At 44.4% G+C, this 18,373-nt stretch overlaps 2 protein-coding genes across 3 annotated transcripts in view; both read right to left on the bottom strand.

The window, feature by feature from the left end:
• Positions 1-18,373, bottom strand: part of LOC118400238 (dnaJ homolog subfamily C member 11) — a 288,373-nt gene that overhangs the window by 36,153 nt on the left and 233,847 nt on the right. The window lies entirely within an intron of this gene.
• The window catches only part of LOC118400244 (protein Wnt-4a), a 29,936-nt gene continuing 13,283 nt past the window's right edge, over positions 1,721-18,373 (bottom strand). Inside the window, exons 2-6 of the mRNA XM_052473464.1 lie at positions 4,822-4,903; positions 3,335-3,488; positions 3,077-3,208; positions 2,769-2,911; positions 1,721-2,671 (exon numbers count right to left, since the gene is read on the bottom strand). Coding sequence (XP_052329424.1) covers positions 2,201-2,671; positions 2,769-2,911; positions 3,077-3,208; positions 3,335-3,488; positions 4,822-4,903 — 982 coding nt within the window. The 3' untranslated portion in view covers positions 1,721-2,200. The remainder of the gene's footprint in view (positions 2,672-2,768; positions 2,912-3,076; positions 3,209-3,334; positions 3,489-4,821; positions 4,904-18,373) is intronic.

The following is an 18,373-nucleotide window of genomic DNA, read 5'->3' as shown; positions in this document are numbered from 1 at the left end:
GATTATACGTGTCAGTGGTGGAGGGAAGACCCTGGGGGTGTAATGTACCTAACACACACACACGGACCGTTCCCATAGAAATGTGTGTCCTGTGGTGACGTGTGTGTATGTTGTATGTGGGTAGAGGGTGAGGGGTGTCAGACTGCAGGGAGGGTCCCGTTGTTAAGGCTTATCTTTGGATTTCCAGTGACAGTAAAGACAAAAACGAATTGTATAGATTAGATTAGTACTAGCCTTCTCTTCTCTACACATGTAGGTTTAATGTATCTGTTCTGTTCCATGTATACTATATCTCTGTATTTCTCACAAACCGATAAGGTAAAGTCTACATATACATTTTACTTAGCGTTTACTCCATACCTGTATTTTCTCTCCTCTTTAGTACTTCTAGTGTATGTATTTGACAATGTGGAAATCAACACAGAGAAGCTCTCCCAGACTGTGGCAGGACTCTGTAGGCCTCCCTGGTGAACGAACCGTCTACACATGTGGGCAGCCAGCCCCTGGTCCCTGTCATTCATCCTGCCTGCCTGCCACTACTAAACACGTACCTGGAAGGAATCAGGCCTGGGTTTGGCTTCAGGGCACAACTAAATGGACTCAGGATAATGACAGGATATTGTTTTTTAATGATGTTGGTACCAAGTCAGCTGCAATGTTTGTTATTTTAATGAATGATATTAAGCCAACGAATCCAAAATAAATATGACAAACAAGAGTATAATCTTTGACACAGCATATATTTCATTTTAATATACATTCATACTCAGAATAGTCTTCTTCAGTGTATAAGTCTTTACAGATCTATGTTTCTATAATGAATAGCATGTTACTATAGAAAAGCTTGGGTTTATGTGGTTGTACATGATAGCCATACATAGGTCAGTCCCTGTGCCCTGGCAGTAGCGTATGGTATGATGTGTGTGGAATATGGTGTTGTGTGTGTGTGGCTAGTGTGTGTTGTACGTTATCTATTTTGTGTGTGTGTGTGGTGTATGATTTGTGTGTGTTGGCATCTTTGTGTTTGGTAAGGTGTATGGACGGTGATGTGTGTGGTAATTGCGTTTTGTATAATAAGCTGTAGGGATCATTGTGTGTGTAGACTTCGTTGTGGTAAGCTGTAGGGACGGTGGTTTGTGGTGTTGTCTGTCTGTCTGTCTGTCTGTCTGTCTGTCTGTCTGTCTGTCTGTCTGTCTGTCTGTATGGGCAAACTCCCCCTTGGTCTGACACAGACTAATGATGGGATTCAATCCAATCTCTGATTGAGCCGACATATGTAGCGTTTACCATGAATTAATTATTTGCGAACATGGGAACATTGCCTTTAAAAGCCACAATGCCTATGGAATCCCGGCCTGTGAGTGATTCTGTGAGACCTGAGTAATTATTTGACTCGGTGAGTAATTCTGTAAATCTGTGACTAATTTGATGATTGGAGCAGTATCAGGGCTGTACAGGGACAAATGGCCACACAACTTTACCCCAACACAACACGGTCATGTACACCTGGACCGCAAATAATAAATGTCTGTCTGTCGGTCAGCGTTCCTCCTCTGGGCGGTTCTCTCAGACCGACAGACAGGCGTGTCTCTCCCTTTACATCCAGCACTCTAGATGAGTCCCTAAAGCAGCAGCAAAGACAGAGGGCAAACTCAGCCCCCCTCCTAAACTCCACCCCCCCCCCTTTCCCCACTACGCCATCCCACTTTCCCCGGGTCCAATATACCCCACCCTCAGTCCCTCTCCCATGCAGTCCACTCTCCCCTCACCGAATCCACCCCGAATCGCTCACAACAATGTCAAATAAGTTAAAAAAGAAAATGAAAAGAAAATGAATAAAAGATATAACAAAAGCAACCAAAACAATGTGAATCAACCGAGTGTGAGACAAGATGAAGAGAGGGAAAATACTCTGTTGGGATATATATATTTTTAGTTCTATACATCCCGTGCATGTGTATCATTTTCCTTTAACATTGTATGAACTGACTGGGAATGCCCATGTCCTCTGTCCACCTCTGTCTGTCTGTTCCCGGGGTCTATTGTAAAAGGAATAGGGATGGTTTTGAAATGGGGAAAAGGTAAACCACAAACACCATCCCTCTCTCCCTCCCTCCCATCCTTCTGTGCAGGTGAGAAAGGAGAGAGTGGGGTGTGATGGGGCATTTGTTTGGGTCTCCATTGGGGATTTCCATGGTGATCACCGGCAGGTGTGCATCTCCACCATCTTGCGGCACTGTTTGCACTTGACGTAGCAGCACCAGTGGAACTTACAGCTGCACCTGTCCACCACCTCCACCTCCTCTGTCTGGAAGCCCCGGCCGCAGCACATCAGCTCACAGCCGTCAATGGCCTTCGACGTCCGGTTACACTGCCGCCCCGCCGTACCCAGCATGCCTGGTGTGCGCGGGTCGTGGTCACAGAAGTCGGGGCTGGGCTCCAGGTAGACCAGGTCTTCGTCTGTGTGAGGTTTGAACTGGGAGTTCCGTGGCACCAGGACCTTGGTGGTGCCCACCTTGCGCTGCTCCACCTCTGTGGCACCGTCAAATTTCTCCTTGATGGCGTTGCCCACCTTGCGGAATGGGGGCATGGCCTTCCAGCAGGTCTTTACCTCACAGGAACCTGACACGCCATGACACTTACACTCCACACGCATGTGGCTCAGAATGGCCTGCAGGGAGACAGAAATAATGCATGTTTTTATCTCCTGTCTTTTTCTTTGCTGTTGACTTTGCTATGACAGAGTTGTTGGTTGTGATATATCATACCTTCCTCCCGGCCTCATTGTTGTGTAGGTTCATGAGTGCTCTGCTGGGGGACTGTCCTTTACTCCTCTCCCTCACATCAACAAAGGATTGAGAGAAGGCCACTCCATAAGCAATGTTATCACTACAGCCTGACCACTGGAACCCTGGGAGGGAGGATGAGAGAGAGAGTTAGCAGTCAAATAGTGTGTGTGTGTGTGTGTGTGTGTGTGTGTGTGTGTGTGTGTGTGTGTGTGTGTGTGTGTGTGTGTGTGTGTGTGTGTGTGTGTGTGTGTGTGTGTGTGTGTGTGTGTGTGTGTGTGTGTGTGTACCTTCTGGACTGACTCCGTGGACGTTGTGGTCGCAGCCACATTTCTCCAGCTCTCCGCTGCTGCAGGCCCGGGTCACAGCGAACGCCACACTGGCTGCTGAGATGGCATAAACAAAGGCTGCCTCCCGAGTGCCTGTCAAGAACACACACACACAGGCCAGCGTTAAACACACACCTACAACTGAAATGCCAATGTTTTTATCCTGAGAAGTTCATAAGTATATTTATTGTAAGATAAGTTGTTGATACTGAGGCGTACCCTGTGTGACGACCTTGCCAAAGACGGGCATGGTGTCCAGTGTGGAACAGTTCCATCGGCGGTTCCGGAACTGAAACTGACACTCGTCTATGGCTAGCTGAGCCCCGTGCCGCACAGCATCCATCACCTCCACACTGCGCTTACAGATCTGCACCTGGTTAGAATAACGATCATTATTACAGATCTGTATCTGGTTAGAATAATGATCATTATTACAGATCTGTATCTGGTTAGAATAACGATCATTATTACAGATCTGTATCTGGTTAGAATAATGATCATAACATTACAGATCTGTATCTGGTTAGAATAACGATCATTATTACAGATCTGTATCTGGTTAGAATAATGATCATAACATTACAGATCTGTATCTGGTTAGAATAACGATCATTATTACAGATCTGTATCTGGTTAAAATAATGATCATAACATTACAGATCTGTATCTGGTTAGAATAACGATCATTATTACAGATCTGTATCTGGTTAGAATAATGATCATAACATTACAGATCTGTATCTGGTTATAATAATGATCATAGATTACAGATTCAAATTCAGATTCCTGGTTCAAATTCAATTACTATGGCTTGTAATCTTGAATATAAATACTTAGACATACACTACCATTCAAAAGTTTGGGGTCACTTAGAAATGTCCTTGTTTTTGTCAATTAAACTTCAACAGTTGTTGACGTCAACAGTGAAGAGGTGACTCAGGTATACTGGCCTTCTAGGCAGAGTTCCTCTGTCCAGTGTCTGTTCTTTTGCCAATTTTAATCTTTTCTTTTTATTGGCCAGTCTGAGATATGGCTTTTTCTTTGCATCTCTGCCTCGAAGGCCAGCATCCCGGAGTTGCCTCTTCACTGTTGACGTTGAGACTGGCGTTTTGCGGGTACTATTTAATGAAGCTGCCAGTTGAGAACTTGTGAGGCGTCTGTTTCTTAAACTAGACACTCTAATGTACTTGTCCTCTTGCTCAGTTTTGCACCGGGGCCTCCCACTCCTCTTTCTATTCTGGTTAGAGTCAGTTTGCGCTGTTCTATGAAGGGAGTAGTACACAGCGTTGTACGAGATCTTCAGTTTCTTGGCAATTGCATGGAATAGCCTTCATTTCTCAGAACAAGAATAGACTGACGAGTTTCAGGTCTTTGTTTCTGGACATTTTGAGCCTGTAATCGAACCAATAAATGCTGAGGATCCAAATACTCAACTAGTCTAAAGAAGGACAGTTTTATTGCTTCTTTAATCAGAACAACAGTTTTCAGCTGTTATAACATAATTGCAAAAGGAATTTCTAATGATCAATTAGTCTTTTAAAATGACAAACTTGGATTAGCTTTTCTTTCAAAAACAAGGACATTTCTAAGTGACTCCAAACTTTTGAACGGTAGTGTAACTTTTATAACATATGTACCATCCTGTCATACCCTGCCAACCTTGAAACCTGAAAATATTGCCACTGTTTGTCATGGTAGATGTGTACCTGTTTATGGATGAGTCCTCGCAGACGTTCACACGTCTCCTCATCATTGATACTGCCCACCGACGACAATTTAGCCAGGTACCTGACAGAGACACAAAGAAGGGAGGGGGGATATTAAATATGCAACTAGAAAAATAACAACACAATGACCCCTCCAATAACAATGATGAGACAAAAGTGACCGACACAGATGCCTCAGTATGAGCTCAGTGCAGATTTAGTTCTACATCATGTTGAGAAGAGGGAAATAGTTGTATCATCTAAACCACCTCCAGGGCACACAGGTCATCCTCTCTCCTTCAGTCCCATATCTCTTTGGCTAAAAGCACCTTACAGAAATAGACCCATCTCATACGCTCATCACAGACATACTCTTCACCAGAACTTTCGACAGAGGGGCTGTCTGGGCCTTGTCGGTGGCCCTCCCTCACCTCTCTCTCCTTCCATTTCTCCCTTCCTCTCTCTCTCTATCTGTCCTTCACCTCACTCCCCCCCTCTCTCTCCCTCTGTCAGTCTCCCTGTACTTCTCTCTCTCCGATGTTGACAGGGTATCATTAGGTAAGGTTGATTGGGGTCTCTCCCAGGGCTGATAGTCCACACACCTCCTTCTAGCCTTCTGCCCTCACCACCTTTCCTCTATAGCCCAGATAATCTCTCTCACACACAGTCACCTCCTCTTCTCCATGCAGATAACACCCTCTCTCCCTTTCTCTCTCAACACACACACACACACACTCTCTCTCTCTCCATCTCCTTCTCTCTCATGGTCATCTCCTCTCCACTCAATAGTCAGATAACCTCGACCATGACCACTCGACCACATCCTCCCTCCGACAGTCTTGTCTATACAGCAGGGGACCTCACTATCAGAGCACTGCTGCCTTCCTCCCTCAGCCTGTCTGAATGCTTGTCTGACAACAACAATCAATCACTTTTTATAAATGAAATGGTACAGGCTCTCATAACCAACTGTCTTCACCAACAGATAAAATGGTAAATACTGAACATATACTGTATAATCTGAACATATACTGTATAATCTAAACATATACTGTATAATCTAAACGTATACTGTATAATCTAAACGTATACTATATTATCTGAACATATACTGTATAATCTAAATGTATACTGTATAATCTAAACGTATACTGTATAATCTGAACATATACTGTATAATCTGAACATATACTGTATTATCTGAACATATACTGTATAATCTAAACATATACTGTATAATCTAAACGTATACTGTATAATCTAAAAGTATACTGTATTAGCTGAACATATACTGTATAATCTAAACGTATACTGTATAATCTAAACGTATACTGTATAATCTAAAAGTATACTGTATTATCTGAACATATACTGTATAATCTAAACGTATACTATATTATCTGAATATATACTGTATAATCTGAACATATACTGTATAATCTGAACAGATACTGTATTAACTTGTTTCTTTTGACTGTTTTTTCATGCACCTCAGAATCATGGATGCATTATTCTCTTCATTTTAAAGTTGATAGATTTGCAGTTAAATAATTTCCTTCCTCAATTTGTACATACGCATCTTCCCCTCAATAAAATACATTGAAGTTCAAATACAGCTATACAAGAAAAAGACCTACGACCTTGAGCTGTGTGTTCTGTCTGTTTGGGTACACAGTCTCCACACATCCAGCTATGATAGTGTGATGAAGTCACCTTGAGACCTCTGAACACTGGAGAACCACTGTCTGTCTGCACTGCAGCTGGTGAGGCTCAGCATCTCTCCTATCACATAAACCTGTCCCCCTCAGCATTCAGTACCCCCACACACGCACACGCACACACATGCACACACGGACGCACACACTAACACACACACAGAGATGAAAGTACTCATAAAGCACCAGTTGCTGTTGCTGGCATGCCACTGGCCCAGCCCTGACCCTGGAAACATTTAATAAACATTGGATAAAGCACATGGGAAGGACAGATAAGCTCTCCGCAGGTGTAGTTCTGTCTATGTGTTTGTGAAACCCTACTGCATGGGAAAAGACTAGCCCAGACATTTGGGGAGTGTGTGCATGTGTGTTAGTGTATGTTGGTGTGTGTTAGTGTGTGTGTTTGTGTGTTCAGTGCTTCCATCTTTATCTCTTTATTTGGCTGTGTACCCTCTGTTTCCACTCTTTCCCCCTGCTCCCATTCTTCTTCCTTTCTCTCCCACTCACACCATCTCTCTCATTCTCTCTCTCTCTGGGAGGTATAGTCAGACGGTTCGTGGTCCCATTCCACCTGGAGTGTGGTTTGTTCGCCGGCTACTGTGTGTTTGTGTTGCATTACACATCGCAGCCCTGACAACACTGCTGGCTCCAACAAGCTTAGCCCAGCGCAACTTAGCACGCAACCAGTCCACTACAGCCTTACTGCAGAAACAGAAACAGACAGTTACCACTGCAGCTCTACATTGAGAGAGAGAGAGAGAGAGAGAGAGAGAGAGAGAGAGAGAAAGGGTATCTGGGCTGTAGAGGAAGGGTGGTGAGGGTGGAGTGGAGACTGAGAGAAAGGAGGAGAGATAGATAGGTGAGAGAAACCCCCCCTGGCTAAACAAGTGTGTTGCTCTAAAGATGCCATGCTGTACACCATATCTGTGGTAGATAGGTCTGTATCTGAGCTCTGGCTATATCAACTACCCCTTCCTCTGAGGACAGATCAACCCCCAGATGAATCTCTACTAACACAGAGGATGTCACAGAGACCAGCCCTCACACACTCTTTCCAGACACCTCTCTCTGTCTCTGTCTCTCCCAGGGTATTTATATCAGTTGATTAAACTAGCACGGCTTACCTTTCCTCTGCTGAGTACACAGGAGAGGTAAACAGGTGGAGGTATATATAGGTTTAGGAAGCTCCTCACAGCAAACAATACACAGTAATAGATACTGTTTATCTGTGTTCACTGCAATATTCAGCTGTAGTTTTATCCTATAGTAAGTTATCATTGCTTCACTGTGCATGAAATGTAAGTAAAAATGTTGTTGTTTTTTGACCACACAGCTAGTGGAGGACAAAGTTTAGCCAGCCAACAGGACAACCACAGACATTCTGGAAGCATGATTGGGAAAGTAAGTGGAAAGGTTTGTGGCAAGGCACACGCGCAGATACTCAAACACACACAAATAGCAGTGAGGGGTCTGTAGAGATTACCCGTTCTAAATTGCAAGCTTTGGATTCCTGCATACTGTGGTATGCCCCAGCACATTGACGAACCCCTCACCTAGATATATGGGCACATAAAATATAGCAAATCGTTGTACCTACGGTACTGCACCGCGGCTGATACTGGCTGGCTACCAACCTCTCTCTCTGTGTTTGTGTGTGCGTGTGCGTGTGCGTGTGTGTGCGTGCGTGTGTGTGTTTCTCATGGGGTTGGGTTAAAAGCAAAATATGCATTTCCAAGAAAACTAACCATTCATAATTATTCTTAGAGAGACTCCAGGCCCATGTATATACCAGCAGCATGGATGACTCTGTACCACCACTTTCTGAGCAAGTATGATATGATGACCTGGGATAACCTCTGCTGGACTGGAGTCAGATCAGCAGACACACTTGCAGAACCCAGTCTGGCCTGCAGAGGGCAGCCTGATCTCAGTCTCCTCTCAGGAGTCTCCCCTGAGGCACATAGGCAGCACAGCCCAAGGCCCAGACCATCAACAGCCAGACAGAATAAGTTTATCCTTCAGGTTTCAACCAAGAAGCTTAGGCTGCTCTGAGACGTAGACAACATAACATAATTTCTTGGCAGCCATGTTAGTGCCTTCCAGGCAATGTTCTTAAAGGACTGACTCTGACAAAAACAAACTCACGGTCTGCCCCCGACAGCAAATGTGTTTCATCAGAAAACTATGTTAACATTTTACGGAAAGTGGCAAGGATTCATTTGATAAGCAATTATTTTGAGCCTGATTGTCAGTAGAGAAAATGGGTGCATCTCAATAATGTAGTGGTTTTCTCTCCTCATCTTCTTTCTTCAGTTTGCAGTGAAATTAAAGAACTGGTTCTGGTTGGCTTCTTTCATGACGACTGAACTTTTCTTATGTTATCAGACTATTGTGACTATTGAGATGTACTCCATAGGAGTCTATGGGAATCTGTGCAGCTGTTGTGGCTACAGTATATTACAGTACTGTACAAATTAAATATACAGCAAGGACATATTTCAATAGTAATTGAAATGACCATCATAACAATCTCAGCAATATGATGCAGATGAGGAGGAAAAAGTCAAGGAAAGGAAAGAAAAGAGGAGGAGGAGGAGATAGGAGTGTGACACTGTTTACTGTTTCTTTTTTGCAGTTATATATTCATTTTGAAGGTGGATTGCCCATTCTTGCTTTGAGATTGACTATTTGTCTTGAACTGTTCTTGGATTGGATTTTGACTTCCTTAGTAACATTGGACATTGAGACTTTGGTTAGGATTATATATGAACTTCATTTTGGGACTATCATTGAAAGAAGGTGAATTGTTTATTTTGATTGAAATCTAATTGGTTACAATTTACTCATCTTTGCTCATGTCATATCAATGTGTCTGCTATGCTTTGGTTGCTCTCATATTGACACAGTATTTATTTAAACAAACTAAGATGGTATCTTAGTTTGTGATCCAAGCTGATTGTTGCAGGAGGAGGGCATAAAGAAGAGCTGGTTGTTGCAGGAGGAGGGCATAAAGAAGAGCTGGTTGTTGCAGGAGGGTGGCATAAAGAAGAGCTGGTTGTTGCAGGGGGAAGGCATAAAGAAGAGCTGGTTGTTGCAGGAGGAGGGCATAAAGAAGAGCTGGTTGTTGCAGGGGGAAGGTATAAATAAGAGCTGGTTGTTGCAGGAGGAAGGCATAAATAAGAGCTGGTTGTTGCATGAGGAAGGCATAAAGAAGAGCTGGTTGTTGCATGAGGAAGGCATAAAGAAGAGCTGGTTGTTGCAGGAGGAGGGCATAAAGAAGAGCTGGTTGTTGCAGGAGGAGGGCATAAAGAAGAGCTGGTTGTTGCAGGAGGAGGGCATAAAGAAGAGCTGGTTGTTGCAGGAGGAAGGTATAAAGAAGAGCTGGTTGTTGCAGGGGGAAGGTATAAAGAAGAGCTGGTTGTTGCAGGAGGAACAAAAGTGGTTGTTGCATAAAGAAAAGAAGAGCTGGTTGTTGCAGGAGGAGGGCATACAAAAGAGCTGGTTGTTGCAGGATGAGGGCATAAAGAAGGGCTGGTTGTTGCAGGGGGAGGGTATAAAGAAGAGCTGGTTGTTGCAGGAGGAGGGCATAAATAAGAGCTGGTTGTTGCAGGAGGAGGGTATAAAGAAGAGCTGGCTGCTGCAGGAGGAAGGTATAAAGAAGAGCTGGTTGTTGCAGGGGGAGAGCATACAGAAGAGCTGGTTGTTGTTGCAGGAGGAGGGTATAAAGAAGAGCTGGTTGATGCAGGAGGGGGGCATAAAGAAGAGCTGGTTGTTGCAGGGGGAGGGTATAAAGAAGAGCTGGTTGTTGCAGGAGGAAAGTATAAAGAAGAGCTGGTTGTTGCAGGGGGAGAGCATAAAGAAGAGCTGGTTGTTGTTGCAGGAGGAGGGTATAAAGAAGAGCTGGTTGTTGCAGGAGGAGGGCATAAAGAAGAGCTGGTTGTTGCAGGAGGAAGGTATAAAGAAGAGCTGGTTGTTGCAGGGGGAGGGTATAAAGAAGAGCTGGTTGTTGCAGGAGGAAGGTGTGAAGAAGAGCTGGTTGTTGCAGGAGGAGGGCATACAAAAGAGCTGGTTGTTGCATGAGGAAGGCATAAAGAAGAGCTGGTTGTTGCAGGGGGAGGGTATAAAGAAGAGCTGGTTGTTGCAGGAGGAGGGCATAAATAAGAGCTGGTTGTTGCAAGGGGAGGGTATAAAGAAGAGCTGGTTGTTGCAGGAGGAAGGCATAAAGAAGAGCTGGTTGTTGCAGGAGGAGGGTATAAAGAAGAGCTGGTTGTTGCAGGAGGAGGGCATAAATAAGAGCTGGTTGTTGCAGGGGGAGGGTATAAAGAAGAGCTGGTTGTTGCAGGAGGAAGGTATGAAGAAGAGCTGGTTGTTGCAGGAGGAGGGCATACAAAAGAGCTGGTTGTTGCATGAGGAAGGCATAAAGAAGAGCTGGTTGTTGCAGGGGGAGGGTATAAAGAAGAGCTGGTTGTTGCAGGAGGAGGGCATAAATAAGAGCTGGTTGTTGCAAGGGGAGGGTATAAAGAAGAGCTGGTTGTTGCAGGAGGGGGGCATAAAGAAGAGCTGGTTGTTGCAGGAGGAGGGTATAAAGAAGAGCTGGCTGCTGCAGGAGGAAGGTATAAAGAAGAGCTGGTTGTTGCAGGGGGAGAACATACAGAAGAGCTGGTTGTTGTTGCAGGAGGAGGGTATAAAGAAGAGCTGGTTGATGCAGGAGGAGGGCATAAAGAAGAGCTGGCTGTTGCAGGGGGAGGGTATAAAGAAGAGCTGGTTGTTGCAGGAGGAAAGTATAAAGAAGAGCTGGTTGTTGCAGGGGGAGAGCATAAAGAAGAGCTGGTTGTTGTTGCAGGAGGAGGGTATAAAGAAGAGCTGGTTGTTGCAGGAGGAGGGCATAAAGAAGAGCTGGTTGTTGCAGGAGGAAGGTATAAAGAAGAGCTGGTTGTTGCAGGAGGGGGGCATAAAGAAGAGCTGGGTGTTGCAGGAGGAGGGTATAAAGAAGAGCTGGCTGCTGCAGGAGGAAGGTATAAAGAAGAGCTGGTTGTTGTAGGGGGAGAGCATACAGAAGAGCTGGTTGTTGTTGCAGGAGGAGGGTATAAAGAAGAGCTGGTTGATGCAGGAGGGGGGCATAAAGAAGAACTGGTTGTTGCAGGGGGAGGGTATAAAGAAGAGCTGGTTGTTGCAGGAGGAAAGTATAAAGAAGAGCTGGTTGTTGCAGGGGGAGAGCATAAAGAAGAGCTGGTTGTTGTTGCAGGAGGAGGGTATAAAGAAGAGCTGGCTGCTGCAGGGGCGAGGTATAAAGAAGAGCTGGTTGTTGCAGGAGGAGGGCATAAAGAAGAGCTGGTTGTTGCAGGGGGAGAGCATACAGAAGAGCTGGTTGTTGTTGCAGGAGGAGGGTATAAAGAAGAGCTGGTTGATGCAGGAGGGGGGCATAAAGAAGAGCTGGTAGTTGCAGGGGGAGGGTATAAAGAAGAGCTGGTTGTTGCAGGAGGAAAGTATAAAGAAGTGCTGGCTGCTGCAGGAGGGGGGCATAAAGAAGAGCTGGTTGTTGCAAGGGGAGAGCATAAAGAAGAGCTGGCTGTTGTTGCAGGGGGAGGGTATAAAGAAGAGCTTGTTGTTGCAGGGGGAAGGTATAAAGAAGAGCTGGTTGTTGCAGGGGGAAGGTATAAAGAAGAGCTGGTTGTTGCAGGAGGAAGGCATAAAGAAGAGCTGGTTGTTGCAGGGGGAAGGTATAAAGAAGAGCTGGTTGTTGCAGGGGAAGGTATAAAGAAGAGCTGGTTGTTGCAGGAGGAAGGTATAAAGAAGAGCTGGTTGTTGCAGGAGGAAAGTATAAAGAAGTGCTGGCTGCTGCAGGAGGGGGGCATAAAGAAGAGCTGGTTGTTGCAAGGGGAGAGCATAAAGAAGAGCTGGCTGTTGTTGCAGGGGGCGGGTATAAAGAAGAGCTTGTTGTTGCAGGGGGAAGGTATAAAGAAGAGCTGGTTGTTACAGGGGGAAGGTATAAAGAAGAGCTGGTTGTTGCAGGAGGAAGGTATAAAGAAGAGCTGGTTGTTGCAGGGGGAAGGTATAAAGAAGAGCTTGTTGTTGCAAGGGGAAGGTATGAAGAAGAGCTGGTTGTTGCAGGGGGAGAGCATAAAGAAGAGCTGGTTGTTGTTGCAGGAGGAGGGTATAAAGAAGAGCTGGCTGCTGCAGGAGGAAGGTATAAAGAAGAGCTGGTTGTTGCAGGAGGAGGGCATAAAGAAGAGCTGGTTGTTGCAGGGGGAGAGCATACGGAAGAGCTGGTTGTTGTTGCAGGAGGAGGGTATAAAGAAGAGCTGGTTGATGCAGGAGGGGGGCATAAAGAAGTGCTGGCTGCTGCAGGAGGGGGGCATAAAGAAGAGCTGGTTGTTGCAAGGGGAGAGCATAAAGAAGAGCTGGCTGTTGTTGCAGGAGGAGGGTATAAAGAAGAGCTTGTTGTTGCAGGGGGAAGGTATAAAGAAGAGCTGGTTGTTGCAGGGGGAAGGTATAAAGAAGAGCTGGTTGTTGCAGGAGGAAGGCATAAAGAAGAGCTGGTTGTTGCAGGGGGAAGGTATAAAGAAGAGCTGGTTGTTGCAGGAGGAAGGTATAAAGAAGAGCTGGTTATTGCAGGAGGAAGGTATAAAGAAGAGCTGGTTGTTGTAGGGGGAAGGTATAAAGAAGAGCTGGTTGTTGCAGGGGGAAGGTATAAAGAAGAGCTGGTTGTTTCAGGGGGAAGGTATAAAGAAGAGCTGGTTGTTGCAGGAGGAAGGTATAAAGAAGAGCTGGTTGTTGCAGGGGGAGGGTATAAAGAAGAGCTGGTTGTTGCAGGGGGAAGGTATAAAGAAGAGCTGGTTGTTGCAGGGGAAGGTATAAAGAAGAGCTGGTTGTTGCAGGGGGAAGGTATAAAGAAGAGCTGGTTCTTCTTTAGGAGGTTATAAAGAATATGGAAAAGGAAGAGGAAGAGGGAGACAAGGTGGATGAGGAGATTATTAGAGGGAGGAAAGTAGAAGGAGGAGGGATGGAAAAGAGGAAGGAATCGAGGGAGAGGAGATAGTTGGATAGATGCAGAGGAGATGGGCTGAGCTGAGGAGAGGAGGTAAGGAAGAGGAAAAAAAGAGAGGTGAGAGGAGGTGGGGGAATGAGGAGTGAACCAGAGGAGGAGAGAGAGGAAAGAGGAACTTCTTCCAGTCAGAACATAAACTGTCTCAGCCTAGTAGTCGGGTCAAACCAACAAACAACAGCAACACTCACTCAGACTGACCCTACAAGTGAACTCTAACCTTAACACATGAACCCCGGCCTTCACTCTCAGCTGCTGACTGTCTGACTTAAGCTAAACCCAGAACCCATTATAACTCCTGTTAAGCAGGGAAATTGTGTACAGTGGGGTCCGGAATTATTGACACCCTTGATAAAGATGAACAAAAATGACTGAATGACTGTATAAAATAAATCATTCAAATGCTGAGGTATATTATATATAAAACAAATTGTGGAATTATTGTATTTTCTACTACTACAATTGCTCAGATAATTATATTTTGTTTAAACCCTAATACTTTTTTTCATCAAATTATTGATGTTTCTTTCCAGTACCTTTTAATATCTAATCCTGTGATGATAACGACACTGAGCCATTTCTAAAATGTTTTACGAATTGGGGAACACATTGGGAGGGATCTTAGACCATTCCTCCCTACAGAATCCTTGATATATTTAGTGGGTTTCAAGTCTGGAGACTGAGACGGTCATTGCAAAATGTTGATTTTGTGGCCAATGAACCATTTCTTTGTGGATTTTGACATGTGTTTGGGTTATTGTCTTGTGGCCAAGTTTCAGTGACCTGGCACAGTCATGTACTGACCAGAGAACAAGTGTCTTTACTAACATTTTCAACCTCTCCCTGACCCAGTCTGAATTACCTGCACGTTTCAAGCAAACCAGCATAGTCCCTGTGTCCAAGAACACCAAGGCAACCTGTCTAAATGGTTACCGCCCAGTAGCACTTATATCTCAAGCAATGAAGTGCTTTTGAAAGACTGGTAATGGCTGACATCAACACCATCATCACAGAAACCCTGGATCAACCCAAATTTGCATACCGCCCCAACAGATCTACAGATGATGCAATCTCTATTGCACTCCACACTGCCCTTTCCCTTCTGGACAAAAGGAACACCTACGTGAGGATGCTGTTCATTGACTCCTGCTCAGCATTCAACACCATAGCGCCCTCAAAGCTCACCACTAAGCTAAGAACCCTGGAACTGAACACCTCCCTCAGCAACTGGATCCTGGACTTGAAGGGCCCCTCAGGGGTGCATGCTCAGTCGCGCGTGGCCGCACACGACTCCAACACCATCATTAAGTTTGCCGACGACACGATGGTGGTAGGCCTGAACACCAACGATGATGAAACAGCCTATAGGGAGAATGTCAGAGACCTGGCAGTGTGGTGCCAGGACGACAACCTCGCCGTCAACATCAACAAAACGAAGGAGCTGATCGTGGACTACAGGAAACGGAGGGCCGAACATTCATGGTCCAAACACACCAAGAGAGTTGAGAAGAGGGCACGAGCACGACCGCAAGGTGCTACAGAGGGTGGTGCGTACGGCCCAGTACATCAATGGGGTGGAACTCCCTGCTACCCAGGACCTCTATACCAGGAGGTGTCAGAGGAAGCCCTATAAATGGTCAAGGACTCCAGCCATTCAAGTCATAGACTGTTCTCTCTGCTATCGCAACTACCTCAACTACCTTGTAACCCTGTATAAAGCCTCGTTATTGTTATTTTATTGTTTTACTATTTCCTTTTTCATTCAGCAAATATTTTTCTTACATTTTAAAGTGGCAATACAGTGCCTTTGGAAAGCATTCGGACCACTTGACTTTTTCCACATGCTATTACGTTACAGCCTTATTCAAAAATGTATTAAATTGAAAGGGTAAACAGTTTTTTATTTACATAAGTATTCAGACTCTTTGCATTGAAACTCAATATTGAGCTCAGGTGTATCATCCTGTTTCCATTGATTTTCCTTGAGGTGTTTCTACAACTTGATTGGAGTCCTCCTGTGCTAAATTCAATTGATTGGTCATGATTTGGAAATGCACACGTGTCTATACAAAGTTCCACAGTTGACAGTGCATGTCAGAGCAAAAACCAAGCCATGAGGTCGAAGGAATTGTTCGTAGAGCTCCGAAACAGGATTGTGTCGAGGCACAGATCTGGGAAAGGGTACAAAAACATTTCTGCAGCATTGAAAGTCCCCAAGAACACAGTGGCCTCCATTATTCTTAAGTGGAAGAAGTTTGCAACCACCAAGGCTCTTCCTAGAGCTGGCTGCCCGGCCAAACTGAGCAATCGGGGGAGAAGGACCTTGGTCAGGGAGGTGACCAAGAACCCAATAGTCACTCTGACTGAGCTTAAGAGTTCCTCTGTGGAGATGGGAGCAACTTCCAGAAGGACAACCATCTCTGCAGCACTCCAACAATCAGGCCCTTATGGTAGAGTGGCCAGATGGAAGCCACTACTTAGTAAAAGGCACATGACAGCCTGCTTGTAGTTTGCCAAAAGGCACCTAAAGACTCTCAGACCATGAGAAACAAGATTCTCTGGTCTAATGAAACCAAGATTGAACTCTTTGGCCTGAATGTGGGTTTGGCGTCACGTCTGAGCAGAAACCTGACACCATCACTACGGTGAAGCATGGTGGTGGCAGCATCATGCTGTGGGAATGTTTTTCAGCGACAGGGGCAGGGAGACTAGTCAGGATTGAGGTAAAGATGAGGAGCTAAGTACAAAGAGATCCTTGATGAAAACCTGCTCCAGATCACTTAGGACCTCAGACTGGGTGAAGGTTTACCTTCCAACACAGCAATGACCCTAAGCACACAGCCAAGACAAGACAGAAGTGGCTCTAAAGGACAATGTCTCAATATCCTTGAGTGGCCCAGCCAGATTGGACTTGAACCTGATCGAACATCTGGATTGAGACCTGAAAATAGCTGTGCAGCAACGCTCCCCATCGAACCTGACAGAGCATGAGTGGATCTGCAGAGAAGAATGGGAGAAACTCTCCAAATACAGGTGTGCCAAGCTTGTAACGTACATGCCCAAGACTCAATGCTTTAATCGATCTAAAGGTGCTTTTGCAAAGCACTGAGTTAAGCCTGTGAATTTAAAAATGTCCAAAAACTATTTTTGCTTTGTCATTATGGTGTCTTGTGTGTAGATTGATGACGATTTTTTGGTGATTTTTGATCAACTTTAGAATAATGCTATAACATATGAAAATGTGGAAATAGTCAAGGAGTCTGAACACTTTCCAAATGCACTGTATGTAACTTTTTGAGCTAAACGACCAAATACTGTGAAATGTGAGTTATAGGTCTATTATTTTATTTGAAAGTCTAAGAAGCATTAGATCTGTTCTATCTTTTGCGCTATTTCTATGCTTCCCTTTTTAAGTTTTGTTAGATGGTACAGTGATTGTCTACACTATACTAGCTTATTTTGTCAAATAAACTGAATTTAGGCAAATTACTAGAGTTTTAACAACATGCAATGGTGGAGTGACTTCTGCATTGCGCATCTTTAACACTTTATTGTTGGGAATGGGTTTGACGTAAGCATTCCCGTAAAATCTACACCTGTTGCATTAAAGGCACATTTTATCAAAACATTTAGATTTAGATTTATTTGATTTGATTGCAAATGTCCTGGTACTGGGTAAAGTTCATGATGTCGTTGACCTTAACAAGGGCCCCAGGACAAAGAGGAAGCAAAATAGCGCCAACAACTGGATTGGATCTATATCCACCACCATTTTTATGACAGAGGTATGAGGTTATTTTCTGCTCATTTAAATTCATGCAAACCCACCACTGGTGTTGGAGGCTAAAGAAATGCCTTATTTTCATGTCATCCAACAAATGTAAACCTGGATTTTCTACACGCCATTCGCACTGGATTGGAACTGGTGCTTTGGTCAGATGACATTAAAATTTAAAGCTCATTGCACAGAGACACTGGAGTGGTGGGTTTGGCAATATGACAGAGGCGCCTGTACACCATTTAAATACATACCTACAGAAACACTATGGTGGTGGAAATGCTTTTGGAATCATCCCAATGTGTTCTCCAATTCATAAAATATTTTAGAAAAAGGCTCAGTGCCTGTTAGCCTCGCAAGGTGGAGCATTCAATATAGCTCAGTATTTTGAATTATTTATCTTATATAGTCATTTTTGCTAATCTTTATCAAGGGTGTCAATCATTTTGGACCCCACTGTACATGCACAGAGACACTGGATTGGATCTAAAGGAAATGCTTTTGCAATATGACAGAGGCGCCTGTACACCATTTAAATACATGCACAGAGACACTGGATTGGATCTAAAGGAAATGCTTTTGCAATATGACAGAGAGGGCGCCTGTACACCATTTAAATACATGCACAATGTGATGCCAGAACATGACTTTAGTCTGTCCAGATAGAACTTACTGGTCCGTTTGCAAAAACAAGCCCATCCTGTTTCAAACATCATCTGAAATATGGTCAACATACAGTGCATTCAGACAGTATTCATACCCCTTGACTTATTCCACATTTTGTTGTGTTACAGCCTGAAAGCAAAATGGATTAAATATGTATTTTCTCTCACCCATCCACAAACAATACCCCATAATGATGAAGTGAAAACATGTTTTAAAAATGTTTGCAAATTTATTGAAAATGAAATTCAGAAATATCTCATTTCCAAAAGTATTCACACCTCTGAGTCAATACTTTGTAGATGCACCTTTGGCAGCGATTACAGCTGTGAGTCTTTCTGCGCAAGTTTC

Source organism: Oncorhynchus keta, chromosome 21 (assembly GCF_023373465.1).
Source record: "Oncorhynchus keta strain PuntledgeMale-10-30-2019 chromosome 21, Oket_V2, whole genome shotgun sequence".
NCBI classification, from domain to species: Eukaryota; Metazoa; Chordata; class Actinopteri; order Salmoniformes; family Salmonidae; genus Oncorhynchus; species Oncorhynchus keta.
Note: the sequence above shows the minus strand (reverse complement) of the source record. Positions and strands in the feature narration are given on the sequence as shown.